This window comes from Andrena cerasifolii, chromosome 12 (genome assembly GCF_050908995.1).
Source record: "Andrena cerasifolii isolate SP2316 chromosome 12, iyAndCera1_principal, whole genome shotgun sequence".
Taxonomy (NCBI): Eukaryota; Metazoa; Arthropoda; class Insecta; order Hymenoptera; family Andrenidae; genus Andrena; species Andrena cerasifolii.
Window position 1 is genome coordinate 9,316,507 of NC_135129.1, and position 19,139 is coordinate 9,335,645.

At 46.4% G+C, this 19,139-nt stretch overlaps 2 protein-coding genes across 4 annotated transcripts; one reads left to right on the forward strand and one right to left on the reverse strand.

The window, feature by feature from the left end:
• The first annotated feature begins 303 nt into the window (after positions 1-303).
• LOC143375430 (uncharacterized) lies at positions 304-15,095 on the forward strand. Of its 3 annotated transcripts, none has more exons than XM_076824496.1 (3): positions 304-523; positions 13,367-13,601; positions 13,740-15,095. In XM_076824496.1, the coding sequence occupies exons 1-3, from the start codon at positions 350-352 to the stop codon at positions 14,279-14,281; spliced, it is 951 nt and encodes a 316-aa protein (XP_076680611.1). In that variant the 5' UTR covers positions 304-349; the 3' UTR covers positions 14,282-15,095. The 3 variants fall into 3 exon arrangements, with proteins under 3 accessions (XP_076680611.1, XP_076680613.1, XP_076680612.1); XM_076824498.1 differs by lacking the exon at positions 304-523 and adding an exon at positions 7,674-7,824; XM_076824497.1 differs by lacking the exon at positions 304-523 and adding an exon at positions 11,332-11,656.
• Positions 14,520-17,925, reverse strand: LOC143375429 (alkaline phosphatase). The gene is made up of 8 exons (XM_076824495.1): positions 17,661-17,925; positions 17,080-17,282; positions 16,813-17,005; positions 16,375-16,538; positions 15,947-16,294; positions 15,680-15,878; positions 15,403-15,621; positions 14,520-15,318 (listed from the first exon to the last, which is right to left on the reverse strand). Exons 1-8 carry the CDS (start codon positions 17,725-17,727, stop codon positions 15,140-15,142), a joined length of 1,572 nt encoding a protein of 523 aa, XP_076680610.1. The 5' UTR covers positions 17,728-17,925; the 3' UTR covers positions 14,520-15,139.
• Positions 17,926-19,139: the final 1,214 nt, after the last annotated feature.

Consider the following 19,139-nt stretch of genomic DNA (forward strand, 5'->3'; position numbering starts at 1 on the left):
AATCGCAAACATCCTCCGTTCTTACTCAACACTCTCGGATCCAAAGGTCAGAGCCTCGGACCAGCCTCTCCCAAGTCTCTCGGCTCACCCCGCCAATGTTTGCTTGCAGACCAGCGAGCAGAATCGCCCAAAGCCTCCCCAGAGTAACAACAACTCGCTGGTGAGTCGTTGGATTCGTTGCACAAGCGAGAAACGCGTGAAAAGCGGAAAAAGGGTCGCTCGCGTTTCGGCCAGCGTTACCTGGCCGAGGCACGTGGCTCTGTGGACGAGGGCTCGAGGACGCACGTGATCGTCGCGTGGCCACGCGTTCCATTGGCCCGTTGCCGGGGTTAGATCACGTGCGTGGGTTATGACCACCGAAAACGGCCCCAGCACCCTCCCCCGTCCTAAACTTTCCACTTGTTCCCACTCGTTCCCGCCCGTTCCCGCTCATTCCCGCTCGGCACGGTATCCTAGACAGTTGCTCGGCCGCCACGTCCATCCAGCACTCCGAAGCTCCATCCTCTTATCGCGTGATGTAACGGTGAGTACTTAGATACGATTAAGAGTTTCGGAGACTGATCGAGGCCACTGTTTACGTTCGGCTGGCCCAGCACGCGACTTGGCCTCGTGACACCGAGTGCGCGTGGGTGTGACAATACGCGCTGATGTAGCCGTTATCGCGACACGTCGCCTCTGATCGCTTATCGAGGCTTGCTCCGCGATAATTCGGGACGGGAACTGCATCGAGCTGGACGATTGAGTAATACGAACGATAAGCGGTGGGACTTTGGATGATTTCTTAATAATTGTCCTTGGGTGAAATGTTTGCGACGGACGGTCGAGGGTGTGCGTTTTGAGGAGTGTCTGTAAGAGCGTGTTTCTTGTAAACATGCGGAGAAAGTGTTATTAAGTATTTAATTATAGCCGACATAATTGGAAGCATCGTGTCATAAACTAGTTAGTAGAATAATAAATTGCAAGACTGCGCTATATAATTGCTCGTGAAAGATCCATAATTCATCGAACAAAGTGAGCGCACACCCTTGGTGATGTGTGTACAAATTCCCATTGATGTTCTGGGCTCTAGTGGAAAAGGAAAGGAAAGGTTTAACATGCATTAGAAGTGGAGCGCTAAATGGTCGAGCGCGGCCGCGAAATTTCGTCTTCTGGTAGAAGGAATACATGATGTCGGTGGAGGTATGAGGGTCTGGGGTAGAGGGAGAGAGAAAGGAAGTGCGTGCGATAAGAATAGAGATAGATTACGTTCCACTAACTTTGGTTATGTGTCCCTGATACGGGAATAGGAGAGTATAATCAAAGTTAGTGGCATGCCGTATCTCTGTCCTTGTCGCACGCGCTAGAGTTCTCCTCTCCCTCGCACTGCTCGGCCGTGCCACCTCCACTAGTATCATGTACTCCTATTACTTTAGACGATTTTCAGCCCCAATTCCGACATATCGTCGGTATTACAGGATACTCCAGTGCAGACGACTTGAATAATAACTCAACAATCATTGATGCGCAGAATAATAAGAAACATCATACAGAAAGTAGTCAAGAGTCTTTATGTTAAGGGGGTAAACACGGATAATGCAGCGCGCTGTATACCGACACAATCTGGCCCGAAACATGGGTTTGGGATTTTTCGTTTTTCGTCCTTATATGAGCAGATTTGGGGCTGGGCGAGGTCTCATTCGAAAGAGGAAGGTTCAATGCGGAGCGCTCTGCTCATGGTTCAACGAGATTCGGTTGATATGTAATAATATCAGTGTCCAAAGTAAATCAAAAGTCGACAAAATATACCCGCAGAATCCAAGCATTTTTAGGTCACTAAAAGAGTTTTGTGACTCAAACGGTGAGCAGAGCGCTATATTTTCTGTCACTTCGAGGAGCCGACCACATAATAATCACGCACATCCAGTCTGCGCATTTTCACTAGCCCAATTCAACATTCAATACAATTTTGTATATATAATGTTTGTTGATAACTGCTTTCTGCAGAGGACGTGTAATAAGTGTATTTCATGTTCTGTATCGGTGCTTTGCTAATAAAAAAATGTCTAAACTAACAAATTTCATTTTCTGGGGACATTCCCTCATCTATTTTCCCTTTTCACTTAGAATTCCTTACTGCTAACGTAGAATATTGTAGCATAAGCACATTTCAAGTAATTAAAATGTACAATGAAATTTCTACGTTTACAGTACCAGCCGACTTTCCGTTTATATTTTAATAAGTATAACGGAACAGCCGAGAATTTCTTTCCTTATTCAGAATAGAATACAGAAATAGCAAACAACTCCCTCTCGCGTTCACCGGGTAATCGTCTATCTAACGGTATTACCATTTCTGTGCAGAAAAAAATGCTGTAATACCGACCTGCCGAATCGGCCAGGTCACGTGACGTGTCTACCCCCTTAAGGCGATGTCTTTGAAGCAGAAATTTAGTATACCTCTTTCCACTTCATGTTCTCCTGATACCTGGGCCAAAATCTGGCAAAAATTTTCAGAATGCACAAAATTGGGCTATGTACTAGGAGAACATGATGTCGAAAGAGGTGGCACTAAGTAACGTCTTCGGAGAGAGAATCGAGGATGCCTTCGAAGCTGAAATTCAGAATACCTCTTTTCGCTTCATGTTCTCCTGATACCTGGGCCAAAATCTGGCAAAAATTTTCAGAATGCACAAAATTGGGCTATGTACTAGGAGAACATGATGTCGAAAGAGGTGGCACTAAGTAACGTCTTCGGAGAGAGAATCGAGGATGCCTTCGAAGCTGAAATTCAGAATACCTCTTTTCGCTTCATGTTCTCCTGATACCTGGGCCAAAATCTGGCAAAAATTTTCAGAATGCACAAAATTGGGCTATGTACTAGGAGAACATGATGTCGAAAGAGGTGGCACTAAGTAACGTCTTCGGAGAGAGAATCGAGGATGCCTTCGAAGCTGAAATTCAGAATACCTCTTTTCGCTTCATGTTCTCCTGATACCTGGGCCAAAATCTGGCAAAAATTTTCAGAATGCACAAAATTGGGCTATGTACTAGGAGAACATGATGTCGAAAGAGGTGGCACTAAGTAACGTCTTCGGAGAGAGAATCGAGGATGCCTTCGAAGCTGAAATTCAGAATACCTCTTTTCGCTTCATGTTCTCCTGATACCTGGGCCAAAATCTGGCAAAAATTTTCAGAATGCACAAAATTGGGCTATGTACTAGGAGAACATGATGTCGAAAGAGGTGGCACTAAGTAACGTCTTCGGAGAGAGAATCGAGGATGCCTTCGAAGCTGAAATTCAGAATACCTCTTTTCGCTTCATGTTCTCCTGATATATTGGTCAAAATCTGGCGAAAATTTACACGGAGGGTAGTAAAGGACAGAAATAGGAAATCAGGTTTTTGCCGAATTTCTCCTATACTAGGGGATGAAAAATTTTGAAAAAAATCAGAGGCATTTCTGTTATCGGAGCACATATTACTGAATTGTTTCAGATTTTTAAATTGAAAAACCAAGCTGTGAAAAATAAAAAATGCCAAAAAATGCTGAAATATGTCGATTGTGCATGGAGGCAGTTTTGGCACGATAATTATATTTTTACTGTAAGTACGTATCATTGTTACTATTGTCCTGAATTTTTTTCAGATTTTTCAATTTGGTGCGCCGCAGTAAAAAAATTAAAAACCGATTTTTTCGTCGTTTTTTCCGTGTCAGAGTAACTTATACGTCCAATTGCTTCATGAAATAAGTGTTTTATGCGATCTTCAATGTTTATGCGTACAGCAAAACATCATAGGAATTAATGAAACTGAAAAAACCGAATCATTTAAAACTATTATGCCCCTGATATTACTCTGACACGGAAAAAACGACGAAAAAATCGGTTTTTAATTTTTTTACTGCGGCGCACCAAATTGAAAAATCTGAAAAAAATTCAGGACAATAGTAAAAATGATACGTACTTACAGTAAAAATATAATTATAGTGCCAAGACTGCTTCGATACACAATCGGCATTTTTCAGCAATTTTTGGCGTTTTTTATTTTTCACAGCTTGGTTTTTCAATTTAAAAATCTGAAACAATTCTGTAATATGTGCTCCGATAACAGAAATGCCTCTGATTTTTTTCAAAATTTTTCATCCCCTAGTATAGGAGAAATTCGGCAAAAACCTGATTTCCTATTTTTGTCCTTTACTACCCTCCGTGTAAATTTTCGCCAGATTTTGACCAATATATCAGGAGAACATGAAGTGGAAAGAGGTATACTAAATTTCAGCTTCGAAGGCATCCTCGATTCTCTCTCCGAAGACATTACTTAGTGCCACCTCTTTCGACATCATGTTCTCCTGTTACAAAGCCCAATTTTGTGCATTCTGAAAATTTTTGCCAGATTTTGGCCCAGGTATCAGGAGAACATGAAGCGAAAAGAGGTATTCTGAATTTCAGCTTCGAAGGCATCCTCGATTCTCTCTCCGAAGACATTACTTAGTGCCACCTCTTTCGACATCATGTTCTCCTGTTACAAAGCCCAATTTTGTGCATTCTGAAAATTTTTGCCAGATTTTGGCCCAGGTATCAGGAGAACATGAAGCGAAAAGAGGTATTCTGAATTTCAGCTTCGAAGGCATCCTCGATTCTCTCTCCGAAGACATTACTTAGTGCCACCTCTTTCGACATCATGTTCTCCTGTTACAAAGCCCAATTTTGTGCATTCTGAAAATTTTTGCCAGATTTTGGCCCAGGTATCAGGAGAACATGAAGCGAAAAGAGGTATTCTGAATTTCAGCTTCGAAGGCATCCTCGATTCTCTCTCCGAAGACATTACTTAGTGCCACCTCTTTCGACATCATGTTCTCCTGTTACAAAGCCCAATTTTGTGCATTCTGAAAATTTTTGCCAGATTTTGGCCCAGGTATCAGGAGAACATGAAGCGAAAAGAGGTATTCTGAATTTCAGCTTCGAAGGCATCCTCGATTCTCTCTCCGAAGACGTTACTTAGTGCCACCTCTTTCGACATCATGTTCTCCTGTTACAAAGCCCAATTTTGTGCATTCTGAAAATTTTTGCCAGATTTTGGCCCAGGTATCAGGAGAACATGAAGCGAAAAGAGGTATTCTGAATTTCAGCTTCGAAGGCATCCTCGATTCTCTCTCCGAAGACATTACTTAGTGCCACCTCTTTCGACATCATGTTCTCCTGATATATTGGCCAAAATCTGGTGAAAATTTTCAGAATGCACAAAATTGGGCTTTGTAACAGGAGAACATGCCGTCGAAAGAGGTGGCACAAAGTAATGTCTCCGGAGAGCAAATTAAAGGGCGAGAAGTGGTTCAGATGTTTCGAGGCAGTGACTGTTTAACGAAGAGACGCAGAATTTTGGAGCGCCTCTTATTTGCAACTTTAAGGCGATGCCTTTGAAGCTGAAATTTAGTATACCTCTTTCCACTTCATGTTCTCCTGATATATTGGCCAAAATCTGGCGAAAATTTTCAGAATGCAAGATGAAATCCGCAAATCACTGAAAAGTTTGTGTATCGGATGAAGGCAATTACCATTTACCATGCAGGGACCCAACTTCTTTTTACCCAATTTAGTTTAACCTTTCACCCTTATGCGTCGTTAGCATGTGTTTCTTTATAAATACCAAATTTCCAAACCTTTTAGATTCTTAGGATCTCAAATCGCAAACATATAAATATGTATACGTATTTCTTTATCGCTGCATGTAATTGTAGTTATTATAACAGTAAACATGTAGATTTAAAATTTAAATTTAGCAGAAGATGGTTAAACTTGCAAAATTATTATTTTTTTGTTTTAAGAAATATAAGTTCATTTATTGGTACAAGAATTTTGTTAACTCGTCATAAAAAAGGTGTTAAAAATTTGTTTGGGATCAAAATTTGCAGAATAATTGATTAATTTTTTAATAATAAATCAATGTTAAACTATTAGTAATTTGTAATTAAATACAATGATCTAAATGTTTGTATTTCTACACACAAAAAATTGCGATGTATAGTGCCTCTACGAGCTATAGTGCCCTCGTCTCGGCATTGGTACATTTGCCGACAAATACGGCTTCGCTATGCTCGGAATTGGGGCTGAAAATCGCCAGAGTTAATAGGAATACATGATACTAGTGGAGGTGGCACATCCGAGCTGTGCGAGAGAGAGAGGAGAACGCTCGTGCGTGCGGCAAGGACAGAACTATCTCTGGTGTGCCACTAACTTTGATTATACTCTCCTGTTCCAGTACTAGGGACACATAACCCAAGTTAGTGGCACGCACCAGCGGTCTCTCTCACACCATATTCCTATTGCTTTAGGAGATTTTCAGCCCCCATTTCGAGCATTCCCAGCCGTGTTGTCATTATCACAACACGCTGCAGCATTGATGCAACTTATCTCTTTGAGAAATTGCGGAATATTACAAGTACCTATAGGAATAATCACGCAAGGGATTGGGGGCATCGATGACCTATTAATTGAAACTCTCCGCTAACTGTTTTTAATTCCACTTCATTCGCCGTTTACAATTTCTATTCCCTGTTTCGCTGTAAGCATAGATACCTATGTACGTAACACTAAAAGAGCGATACAGATTGTAGGTTTAATAATCACTTCGATACGACAGAGAACTGGGCGCGCAATTAATTAAATACATATACGATAGCGTCGCTCGGCGGGGAGACGTTGTTTTGTACACTTGCTTAACACGTGCCAGAAAAAATTACGCAACTTTGAGGAATCGGTTCGTTAAAACTGAAGGAAACTTGCGGTATTTAGCGACGCGCAAATGCCACTTGCCACTTATCAGTTTCGCGGAATTGTATGTCGATCAAACAAATCTGCCTGAATTGGAGGGAATCTTCGAGGTAACGTCCCTGAACCCCTTCCGCCCGATACGATTAAAATTTCGTCGACGGCAGAAACGCGTGGATCTGTTTACGATTCGTTTGTTTCTGCTACCCTCGTCTGATAAAGCGCAATTGCAATTTGTGACGCACCGTGCAAAATTTATCATTGATTGTACAGCAGACAGTAAGGTCGCGGTAACAGACGCGGTATCGCTGTACAATCGAGAGGAGAACGCAAATAAACGCGCTTATCGCTGCTTATCAACGGTCGCGGAAAAGTTGCAATCAGCGGAGAGGCGAATACTCAGTGGCTCGCTTAACGAACGCTCGAGCTTTCCAAGTATTCCATGGAACCTGCCTGTCAGCGATTAGTAGCTGGATTATTTTTGAATGGGAATAGAAAGGGAAAGGAAAGCGAAAGCAAAAGCTACTTCTTAAAGACTTTCTTGAATGCGTCGTTGAAAAAGTACGGTATATCAATAAATTAATCCCACAACGTAATACACGAGATTTGCAAAATTAGAGCCCTCGAAAAGCCATCGCCCAAGTCTTCCACTTTACACATCCCCTTAATCGCGAGCCTGGGACGCGTGGCAGCTATCGAATCGCCATCTCTCCAGCCATGAACCCGCCAAACGGGCAAATGCTGGAGACTTGGTGCAATCAGTGGCCAAAACAGCCATTCAGATAACGCCCAACCGTTTGTAGGATTTCGTAGCGGGTGGAGGGGCGGCTGGATGACTAATAACGCAACAGCGTGCTGGGTTCTCGCGTTTGCACGCGTAATCGTGCGCGGCGGTTGTTGACGAGTGGCGCGAAAAATAGATGGTACTGGCGAGAAGACACATCGGTTCCAAAGTGTGTCCTTCCATTATCGTCTAGCGATCGTGCCGGCGTTTATTAGCCTCGTAGTGATCGATTTCCTCCAAAGAATCGGAACCGCAGACAGTCGACGTCCAGGGTGCAACTAAACAATCGTATTAGGTATGTCTAGAAATTCGCGAACCACGGATTTCCTTCGAATTCGATCTTTGCTCGAATCCTCGCTGAGCTGTTTGAAATTTTGAATAGACTTGTACTTACATATTTAGAGTTGAATATGCAGTAATGAGGGTCCAAGGCTTGCCTGCATGGGCTTTGGACCTTGGTTGCAAGTCCGCGGAATGGGTGTGGTATTTTCGGAGCAGGTAGGTGCCCACGCTGAATCACCGGGATTGAAATTGTGAAAGGGGGTAAGCAACTCTTCGAGGGTACTTTTGAGGATCATACAGTATTGCCTCGATTGAGGTTCCGGGGTTTCATTGTTTGAATGTAGGTAAAACTGTTCTTCGAGGAAGAATAGGTACCTATATTATGGGAATTGAAAGGGAGAAATATTAGGGTACGTTTATATTGGGGCTTCGGTAGAAGCTATTAGAGTTAGAGTGTCGATCAGATATGGTGATAAAAGTTGCTCAAAACTAAGGCTGCAACGAATATTCGAATAATCTAAGTATTCGAATATTTTCTTCGATGATATTTACAAAAGATTAATAAAATTCCAAATTTATCGTTTGAAAAATAAATAATTGTAAAGGCCAGTATAAAAAGAATTTCACGATAAAGTGTGAAGAAATATTGCATGTTCAGATTCCTATACGGTACAATCCGAAATTCGATCGCTCCGAATATTTTAATACTCCTGATTATTCGAATCTTCGAAGAAATTATTCGTATTCGAAATTATTCGAAATTATTCGAATTATTCGAATTATTCGAATTATTCAAATTATTCGAATTATTCAAATTATTCGAATTATTCAAATTATTCGAATATTCAAATAGCCGAATAATTACAGCTCTATTCAAAACAACTTTCTTTGCTGTGTTTATAGTGGAGCTATAACACTTTCAGGCGGTTACGGTTTCGCAAAGATGAACTATTTAAAAATGAGTGACTCTGAAGAAGAATTATTACTACCTTCAAGTTCCGCAAAATGCTACATCGGTGATTTGTATCTTTCTGATCCCATAAAGGAGATCTGATAAACACTTCGCTTATTAATTTGTCTATATCGGCGATACAACGGCGATAATAGCGACGAAAAAGCAATATTTGGGTCTCGACACTTCTATCGTCGGTCATCTAGTAAGCGTAGCTTTTTTCGCTGCTTCCATGTAAACTCCACTATACAACTATACACTATATTTCTACGCATCGCTCTAATCTAGATTTACTCTAAATAAAGCTAAAGTCTGCGAAAGGACAAAATACCATAGAATATTCCAAACAAGCTTGATACATCATCAGCAATAAAGACGACCACGACTCTCGCGTTTCAATCGATGCCCACGTGACCGTTCTGCTTACTCTGCTCGGCCAGGAATACCCAGCCCCGCGTGAATTGCAAATTTCTCGGATATTTGCCCCCGCAGGGCCCAGCTACTCGGTGTCCTCTGGCATTTGACTTCCACTGGAAACGAGCCACGTGAGGCACAAACGGAACAAAGCAAACAGACAAGCCGCGCTTCATTTCCATCAGTGCGGATCCGCGGGGCAGACTCCGCGCATCTCTTACCTCGCTGCGAACTCTCGAATCGTTTTCAAATTCGCTGCGAGAGAACGCTGGAGCGAGTCACGTGTCGACGACGCATCGATTTAAAGAGTAAACGCGACTCGAGCGCCGAACACCTCAGCGAAGCTGAGGATTGACGAAAAGTGTCCCGGGGTGGACGCTACGCGAATCGCTCGCTCGAGCGAGGCTGCGGCCGTCCAATTTTTCGCTCGCCCACGCGTTCAGCGGGCGGTCGAAGAGGAAAGGACGAAGATAAGGCTCGTGTAATCTAATCGTCGCACGGACCAACGTCCATTGAGATTGCCGGGTAGGAAATTAGAAAATCGCCGTGTCTGAGGGGTTTCCCGGGCGTTCCCGTCTCCCCGATCACGCGAGCACCGCGTGGCGGTGTCTGCGGATTCCTCGCGGAGCGTGTGGTCGGGCCATGGGATCCCAGTATAGCCACCAACCCTTTTTTTATTCCTCCGCCGCCTGGAGTCCGGAGCTTCGCTCGTTTCGATTACGCCAGGGATCAATGAATCGTTGCATAAGATCGCCATCGGCTATCAGGATCGACGACGCACTGGAACCGCCAACCGGAACTGATAGGGGATTTCTCGCAATTTAGTCACCGATTGTTCGCTCCATCACCCAGCTGACGGTTGTGGTCGCTGGTATTTCTGGGACGTAGTACCATACTTGGAAAGTCGGTAGATAAAGATTTTAGGTCGGAGGAAGTTCCGGTTTCTTTGCCTTTAGGATGCGGAGCAGTTACAGGTTCAAAGTGACATCGCAATTGACCCACTTCTTCGCTAACTTGATTACTTTTCGGATAGGGTGTTATTAACGACACGTAACAGCTTGATACGCAAAAAGTTTGGAAATTACATGATTCATACTTGTCAGATAAAGTGGGACAGGACAGGGGACAAGGAGGATGATTAGTAACGAAGATATACGACGGTTTTTTTATAAAAAAAAAGTGGTATTAACGATCCATGCCTAGCAATTAATCGCGGCGAACTTTTACGCGCAGATTTATCGAATTCTGACACGGGATGGCTGCGATATATTTCAATGACACGTCAATCGGCCAGTTTAAATTTCAGTATTTCGATAAATGTGTTTTCGCTGGACTTTGGACTTGCTTCGACACCGTCCTCCGCTGATCGCAACAATTGGGATTCTGCGCGCTGCAACGCCACATTCGGCCCCGAGGACACGCAGCAAATCGTAGAATTCGACCAGCATGTCCGTCGCGAACACGTGTCCCAGTTGCCGAATTCGTTTCACGTACAGCTCTACGAAACAGTCAGGTCGATGAAACTTAAGTCGGACTCGGGTTACGAGCTAAGTCCCACACACGTCACTTCTACGCTTCGCTTTCGTCGTTTAATGCCGGCTCCGAAAACACTTGCAACTCGTAGCTTTCTCCAACTCGGTTCTAGTTTGATTAATTTGAATACGAGCCCGCTATCACTCTAATCCGAGAAATATAATTCAGCTACATACCAGGCTCTGCTTCTATCTTATCAGCGCTCTATTAATTGAGAACTCTGTCCCTAAATCGCATGAAAACAACCGTCTATTACAACACACTTCACCGAACGTTCGTCAACCCCAAGGAAATCCAGGCTCCCATCAACAAAGCGTTGAAAAATCCAGTTACATCCATACAGCGCGTCCGTCCTAGCGAAGGAAAAGATCGATGGAGGCGTCGGGTCCAAAGGGCCCCAGTTTCGAAAGATCACGAGGGAGCCTCGTGACTTACGTGTGCTGGCCTCACGTTTCCGTTATTCGGCCCTTTTCGTTTCTTCAACGACGCTGTTCGGGTTCCCCGTGAAGACGCTAGGCAATTGGCCCGGCTACCCTTGGAGCCCAGGCCGTCGACCAATCCGCTCTCCGTTATGGCACGTTTGGAGCAGAGGAACCGCGAGGTCGCCACTCGAGCCTCGGGGCTGCGTCGAAGTTTGCGCCGACACCAGGCCGCCGTGCCAGTCGTTGTTTGCGTTTAGCTGGCGAAGGTGGCTAGTCAGACTTCCAAGCCTCGGCAGAGAAACGAGGGACGAGGGAATCGTGGGAAAAGCGTGGGGCCAGCGTCGGTGGTTTATCGATTACCGAGGAGAGTCGCCCTGTGTACCGAAGGATGGGCATATTCCGCGAGTTCCCGATCGTTTTCAATCTGTACAAGAAGTATAGCTAGACAGTGGAGGAAGGACAGCGTATATGGGTGCCAGTCGCGGTTGGATCCGCAGCGTTCACGTAAACACCGTCCCCCGAAGGTGAGTCAACACGGGTGACCATGCCAGAATATTTTTGCTCCCGCTAAAACGGGGATTCGCCATATAAAAAACACAGCTTAGCTTAGCTTTTCGCGGAGACAGTTGCATAAGGATGCACTCGGATGTGTATCGAAGTTAATTTTTTAAAACTGAGCATAGCGTAATTTAGTTTAGACTTCAGGTGGACTTCCAGCTTTAGCCCTCTCCTATTTGCGAATCGCTCGCGGGTCAATTGCTTTCATGGCCGATTAATACGTGCTTCCGCTTATTAATTAGCTGGCGCGCGACGCGATCACTAGCCTCTATCGACACAGCTCTATTGCCCCCCTCCTAGGCTTGTTTACCTGGAAGGCCTAATCAACCTTCCCGTAATATTAGCGAAATATTAACGGTGTCGAGTCCCTCGCTCGTTTGAATTGTACATTAGAGCTCGCGGTGTTTGGTCGCGCGCGATTATCATAAGTTCAGGGTGACGTTACGACATCCGTAGTGTTACCTGGCGTTGAATAGATTCCATCTTCGGTGGGAATGTATGCAGATTTGTTTACCCGTGCCGACTGACGCGGGCCACTGTAGTCAGTTGGCTTGAAAGTGCCTCAAGGAGCAAGCAAGGAGTCCTCTGTCCGTTAAAGGCGAGTACTTGTTTCTTCTGCGTTGTCGTAGTTTACGAAGAAACGTTCCAGTGAACGTGAAGATTGTGTAGAAGAGCTGTAACGTAGGCAAGCCGGAGCTGACCCCGTGGAATCCATACGACTGTCTTATCGGGGCTAGAAGCAAGTCTCTTGCAGTAGAAATTCTGTGTGAGGTGGTGAAGTTTGTGGACGTTTTTTTCGCGGCTGCTCCAAGAGGTCTAGGAACAATACATACATCTTACTAATTCTTAGCTAAGACAGCTGAGGCTCGCTGTGAAGTAAACTGTCTCCCTGTTGAAGACCCTCCTAAGACGTCCTAAGCCTATTCCAAACTAGTTTTCTACGTCAATGCTGCCTCTAAATTGGCTGCATCTCGCGACCTTCTCCCCAACTTTAATAAATACGTGTATATCCACGCGACGAGCCCCTCCGTGGTGTGCCAATTGATCCAAACAGTGGACCTGCTCCGAAAGCAAGGTCCCCCGAGCTGCGCAGCTTCCACCGTTGCTCTACCTACGACGCACTAATTCGCGGCAGCGACGAGAGGCAAGGGGAGCGCGACAGGGGAGCATTTACGACCAACTCAACCGGTCTGCGAACAGTGCGAACGTGTCGCAAAGTTTGCGCCATTGCGAGGCCGTGCGTCGTTGGGTTAGCCGCGCGCCCTCCATTTTCGCGTCCGTTCGGCGTCCATCGCCGTCTCCTTCGCTCGAGTCCAGCCAAAATTCCGCGAGCCATTGTCCCTGTACGCCTCGCACTCCTAATAAACACAGCGGCTCGCGACGACATTGGTCAAGATCGCCTGAAAATGCCAGCGTTGATTAATCTCGGGTCGCATGGGCTATCACGCGGTGGCGCCTTTTTTTCTACCATGTAGCTTCGCCATCGCGAAAGTCTGTCTGTTCAGTGCTGATCGGAGCGTTTGCCCGTGGTCCTCGAACCGACACCGCCAAATCTTCGAGTGCAATTCGCCGATCAAGGACGCCGATCCGTCCTCATTCTACCTCCTAGCCACTCCTGCCTGCTCTGTCTCCGCTTCTACCGCATCTTTCGCTGAAACGACCTGTTTATCTTTCAGCAGACAGCAATAGCCGCGCACAGAGGGCCGAACCTTGACCCAGACACTCGGCGATCAGCACGCGCAACCGAAGGAGAATTACCCGAGGGGGCCAGCTTAGGATTACCAGGCTCAACGAGGCCGGACAACGCGACAGCGGCGTTGGCGAGAATGTCGAGTGCGGCGGCTATGATCGAGACGGAGGACATCGTCGGGAAAGCCACTCTAGTCGGAGACGTTCCCAACATGCTGAAAGGTGGGGCCTCTGTTTTTACTCGCAGCGCACGTAGCGAGCCGATAAGCCGATACGGCTGCTCAGGGCGACGTAACGTAGCCGCTCGTTCGGCTGATTGCTCTTAACACCTCGAATTAAGATAAGCCCTGTTGTCAACAGATGGTAGCCACAGCGGACCGCCGACTCTGTTTCGTCACGCGTCCATGCAGAGGATCCGCCACTGCTGCCAGAACCTGAACCTTCTCCCCTACCTGCTCTACTCGTTCGACAACTCCAAGTCCCACCCGATCGCGCGCAAGGTCCACCTCTACTTCGACCACCTGCTGCAGACCACCACGGCGAGGATACTGCTGCTGCAGAAGAGCTTCCGAAGGTCGCTGATACGCGGCATCCATTCAGAGGAGTCGCAGGAGCAGAAGTCGGCCAAGCTCGAGGAGCCGTGCAGGTCGAGATTCCGAGCGTTCGGCAGGCAGAAGCGCAAGGAGAACCCGCTGTTCCTCATTCTAGCCGTTTACTTCGCGCCGCTGCTTCTGGCCTGCCAATTGGTCGGTCTGTTCAGCCTGATGGTGCTCGGCAAGTACACGCCGGGCTTCGTCTTCCTGTTCGCCGCCCTCCTGTTCCTCGGCTGCATCTCCCTGAAGATCTTCTTCCACGAGAGCATGACGCATATGGAGAAGTGCGAGAAGAAGAAGGAGCAATGATCCGTTCTAGGCCGCACCCGTTCACCCCAGTTTCCGCCATTCTGCGTTCAGATCGTTCGTCATCGGCTAGACAGTAGAGCTGACGAGGTGTCGAGTCCTCCTCGAACACTTGAACCGTTTCAAATAGAGTCTCGATAGCTTCTCGGTAGTTCGCGTAAGATCCTCGCAATGTTCCATTAAACGCGTCGCTCTTGTACTTGCTTGGACGCAATAGTGCGCGAAACGTTCTACTTCTTCGTTTTCACGGAAGATAGGCGACGATGACGCGCGAACGTGACACGTGATAGATTCTAAAGAATGCCTGCGAACACTTAACGCGCCAGCATAATTCTAACGTTCTCCGTTGCGTGTGTTTCTTTTTCTACGGAACTCGGAGAATTACTATTAGTTCCCCTCAGCCCCGTTGCGCAACCCAGCCGCGATTTAGGATGTCTGTATACAGCGACCGCGTAGCACCTTATCCTCTGCGGCAGAAGACTGAGCATTGTTTTAACACGTTTTGTACATAGAGAGGAAGGTAGGAGAATGCGATATAAATCATGTAAGAAAGGAATATATTATATATATATATATACGAGAAGAAAACGTTTATTCTCTATATCACACATAGGGGGAGAAAAGAAAGAGTCGTTTTTATCGCTCTTGGAAAGACTTGGTGCGTCCACTGAACAAGTTAGGCTAAAATCTGTGATGAAGTGGATCCAAGTGTATTTTTCACGGCCACTTGCTGTCCCATTTACTTAAGTACGATAAGGATACATGTGTAATACGTCGTTTTTTTTTTTTAAAAATACATGTTACTTACCCAACACCATCACAGTTCCGTGTATTTAATTGCGTAGTATCCCTCTACGAACTCTACCAGCGATCGAGCAGAATTATAAGGAACAGTGCGCAGTACATTGTCACGTTCATTAAGATATTATATTCGTGCGTCCCTGCGCTATTCGCCCGTGGTTCCATGTTCGCCGCGTACCCTATCACACGGGCGACGTAGTTTTGCTCGTGCACGCTGTGAAATAGATGACCGAACGGACCTGGAGAATGAATGAGTGGGTAAGTGCACCTGTATCGCAATTAATTCTCATTGCCGTGAGTCACCGACGCTTTAGTGCATATACCTATCGCATAGACGGCAACGTCACCACCGCCGTGATAAGCCTCGTCAGATAAGATTGCAGCCTGCTGACTGTACGTGAAGTCCGTCGTGTTCGCCCTGGAAGGATCCACCCTCACCGCGGAACCATTCTCAACGGTGTACGCCATATTGTTCCGGCCACCAGTACTATAAGTGAGCGTGGTATAGGGAATCCCATCGAATCTCGACTTCTGGGCGACCCCTGAAATCGTAATTACCTGTCAGACTCCATCGAGCCGCGAGTGGCTGACGCATCCTACCGAGAATGTTACTGCCCCTATCGCTGTACCCGTTGAAGCTCATCGAGTGCGTGTGATCGCTGGTCACGATTACCAGGGTGTCGTCGGTGTTAATCATCCTCAGGGTCGCGTTGATAGCGTCCGACAGTCTGACAGTCTCGAGCAACGCCTGAGCAGCGTGTCCACGGTGATGGGCGAAATCGATCAGACCACCCTCTACCTGAAAGCATCGCTCGACGTGGCTTCGACGAAGGAACGCTCTTTATAATTCAACGAAACTGCCATTACCACTAGGAGGTAACCGTGCTTCGACCTCTGTAAGATTTTCAACGCGGCAACCGTCATCTCCTCGAGGCTCGGCTGCCCTTTAGGCCCCTTGTCCCTGTTCCAGTCCATGCTAATGTGACCGTTAGCAAAGATCCCCAGCAGGTAGTCCACTTTGTCAGTGTCCACGTTGGACAATTGTTCGTTATTCTCAACGACGCTGAAGGAGGCTTTCCTGGAGGCCTTGTCCTTCCTCCATTCTTCAATCAGGTCTCGACCGTCCTTACTGTAGCAAGCCCAAGTGTCTATGGGGTCGGACGCTCCAGCTGCCGCGTGCGACCTCATCACTTGCCTGCCACCCCCCATGATCACCTGAACAGTAGCCTCCCATTAACGTCCACCTTCCCTCGCACCTCACGATACCAGTAAACGACCACAGACTGTTTCGATACCTTGATATCGCGCCCTGGTAAGTCCTCCACCAGCTGCCTGGCGATGTCCTTGCAGCGAGCCGCGCCCGCTGGCATCTTCGCCTCGCACTCCCATCTCCTGTCGGCGCTGTGCGCGTACAAGGGTGCGGGGGTCGCGTGGGTCACCCTGGTGGTCGTAACGAATCCTGCAAGGCCGCTTGACTTTCACTCGGAGATGGGCGGAATTTTAATTTAAATAAAATTTCAAACAACGAGTAAAAGTTTAAAAAATTACGAATTAATGAATTCTCGTCGAATACAGAAATTAACTTTATTCTTCAAATAATCTAAAGTTAAAGTAACTTTTATCTGATCCGTTGTATAAATAATTTCTTATTTAGTTAAAGCCCAACTGTGCTTTCAATATTCCCGCCATCAATCGCGTGCGCGAGCGCAATAGCCAATAGGCGCGCCGCTCACCTGTGTCTTTACCGACAGCCTGCGCCCACGAGACGATCGAATCCACGTGGTGGTTGGTATCCAAGCTGGCAGGGCAGTCCCCGAGCGGTACGTTCCCATCTACACCCACCACCTCGTAATTAGTCTTCACCCCGCCGAATAGAGCAGTTGCCGTGGACGCTGAGTCTGGCACTTGCTTGTTCACGTTGTACGTCTGGGGGTGGAGATTGCAGGTGTTAGCGAAGGTACGCAGAGATTTTTGAAGTAAAGAGGCGCGGTACCCGGCACCTTGAGTATCCCTATGTGTGGGAACTTCTCCCAGGCTAGATGACTGGTCTCGTCGGCGCGGTAGATCCTGCTGGCGGTTATAGTGTCGGGACTCATGCCATCGCCCACGAAGACGATCACGTTCTTAGCCTTGTTCGTGTTCCACTGGTACGACAGAGCTTCCTCTAGCTCCTTCTTTCCTAAATCGCGCCAGTACTTCCTGTCTGCGGAATAAATAATTAAGCGTCAGACCGTGGCTCTTCTAGTACCGGTACTCCGTGAGCATGGAGGTTCATATGCTTAACTACTTAAGTGATAAGCAAATGGAGCGTACTCGGTAACGAGACGATAAGAACTCGTAGACCAGGCTTCTTGCCACGTTTATGGATAGAGTATTCGGTAGACCGTCGCTCGCTGATGAAGATGAAGCAGCGATGCCAGAGTTTTCATGGCAATCGATGAAGGAAGAGTATGGAAATTAAGGAGGGAGGAGAAGAGCGCTGGGACTACGTTATCGTCGGAGATCGTTGATGCTTTCATTTATGATTACGGAGAGTCGCTGGCGACCACGAACCGTGCATGAGTCGATGGATTTAGTATACCTTCGGTGATCGTGGCGGCAGCGAGTCCAATGAGAAGGCAGCCAACGTGTAATGCGAGGAACTTCATTTTTAATACGTGCCTCGTGCAACTTGTGCTCTTCTCGCTGTGTGTATCTTGCCTGCCACGGGCAGATGTGGCAGTTGCTGAACGACTGGTGCTGGAACCAGACTGAAAGGAAGACTGAGACTCCGTGAATAGCTTGCCTGCGTCAGCTGTTAACGCAACCCGTGGCAGAGCAGTCCTTGTTTAATCGATAAGGAAAGACTCTGTTGTATCTTTTAGATAGAATTCTTCCATAACTCATGTCACAGACGAGGTATTGGATAGAGCTAATGTACGAAGCTCGAAGTAGTTTGAAGCTACTATACCACTATCGTGTAGCATACAATCCAGCATTTTCGTCATTCTCGATTTGTTTTATCTGATAAAAGTTCCTTCTTATCGTCGCCATTTATTGTCAAGATTCAGATTAAGCTGCAGATCTTTATCTCGCTGAATACGGGAATTAGAAGAATCGAAAGCCAGCTGGAAAAGGTTTGCAGCCGCTCATACGGCTGAGCCATTTTAAATGTGCAATCGGAATTGCGTTCTCCTCGCCTGCACCTGGACGACCTTACTGCCGGTGTTACAGGGTCGATCGCGAGCATCGATTTTTTCCTTTACACCCCCGACCACTGTTTCAATCACGTTTTCCTTGACATTCACGTCAGATCTTTTACATCTTTTCACAGCATTTGCAAGGACTACTGGGACTGCACGTGCAGCAGATTGCTGGCGATGCGGATGGACAGCGGTGGGAAAGAAAATGTTCAGCACTGTGGAATGTTAGATATACATTGTAAAAAATGTTATTGGTTTAAACAAAGTCTGATATATCTTGAAATGTATCTTGTTCTCATTGACCTCCCACTATTTCCACACCGTTCCCAGATCGTTTCTCGTTTCCGAATCGATTATAAGCACCATACGAAGTCGCACAACGTCGCAAATTCCAATTTTTGCGTCCGCTAGCACGTGCGACATAGGTGTAAACCAAAAACTGGGTTTTCCTTGAAGCTAAAAAAAGAGGCAACCTTTAAAAAAACCTTCTCTTGCAGGTGCAGCGTGAGAATCTACCTCTCTTGCAGGTGCAGCAACTCGGAAATCTCTTGTTCCGAATTCCATTGCGCGATTCTTGCACCTGCAAGAGAGGCAGATTTTCAGGCTGCACCTGCAACAAAGTTGCAAAGCGAAATTTTCTTTCTTCGGAAACGAAACAAAGTTGCAAACCGGGATTTTATTTCTCGAACAACGAAATTTCATTTGCAACATTGTTGAAAACAAATGCACGTTTGCAACTTTGTTGCGTTTTCGCGGGGCGTTCAATAACTAACCCGAATACTTGCCACATTGCGCATGATCGCAAGGCAACTAAGTAGTTCTGAATCATGAAGAGTGAAATCGTACGTATGAAGTGTGGTAGGTAAAGTATGAAATGT

What these genes read in the sequence shown, in the direction of transcription:
- LOC143375430 (XM_076824496.1), top strand. Translation starts at nt 350, where the DNA reads ATGACCACCGAAAACGGCCCCAGCACCCTCCCCCGTCCTAAACTTTCC. An exon ending in TCTTATCGCGTGATGTAACG is followed by an intron (nt 524 to 13,366) that starts GTGAGTACTTAG and finishes TTTATCTTTCAG; the next exon opens with CAGACAGCAATAGCCGCGCA. An exon ending in CGTTCCCAACATGCTGAAAG is followed by an intron (nt 13,602 to 13,739) that starts GTGGGGCCTCTG and finishes TGTTGTCAACAG; the next exon opens with ATGGTAGCCACAGCGGACCG.
- LOC143375429 (XM_076824495.1), bottom strand. Translation starts at nt 17,727, where the DNA reads ATGAAGTTCCTCGCATTACACGTTGGCTGCCTTCTCATTGGACTCGCT. An exon ending in GGCTGTCGGTAAAGACACAG is followed by an intron (nt 16,539 to 16,812) that starts GTGAGCGGCGCG and finishes GCGGCCTTGCAG; the next exon opens with GATTCGTTACGACCACCAGG. An exon ending in AGCACGGTTACCTCCTAGTG is followed by an intron (nt 15,879 to 15,946) that starts GTAATGGCAGTT and finishes CGATGCTTTCAG; the next exon opens with GTAGAGGGTGGTCTGATCGA.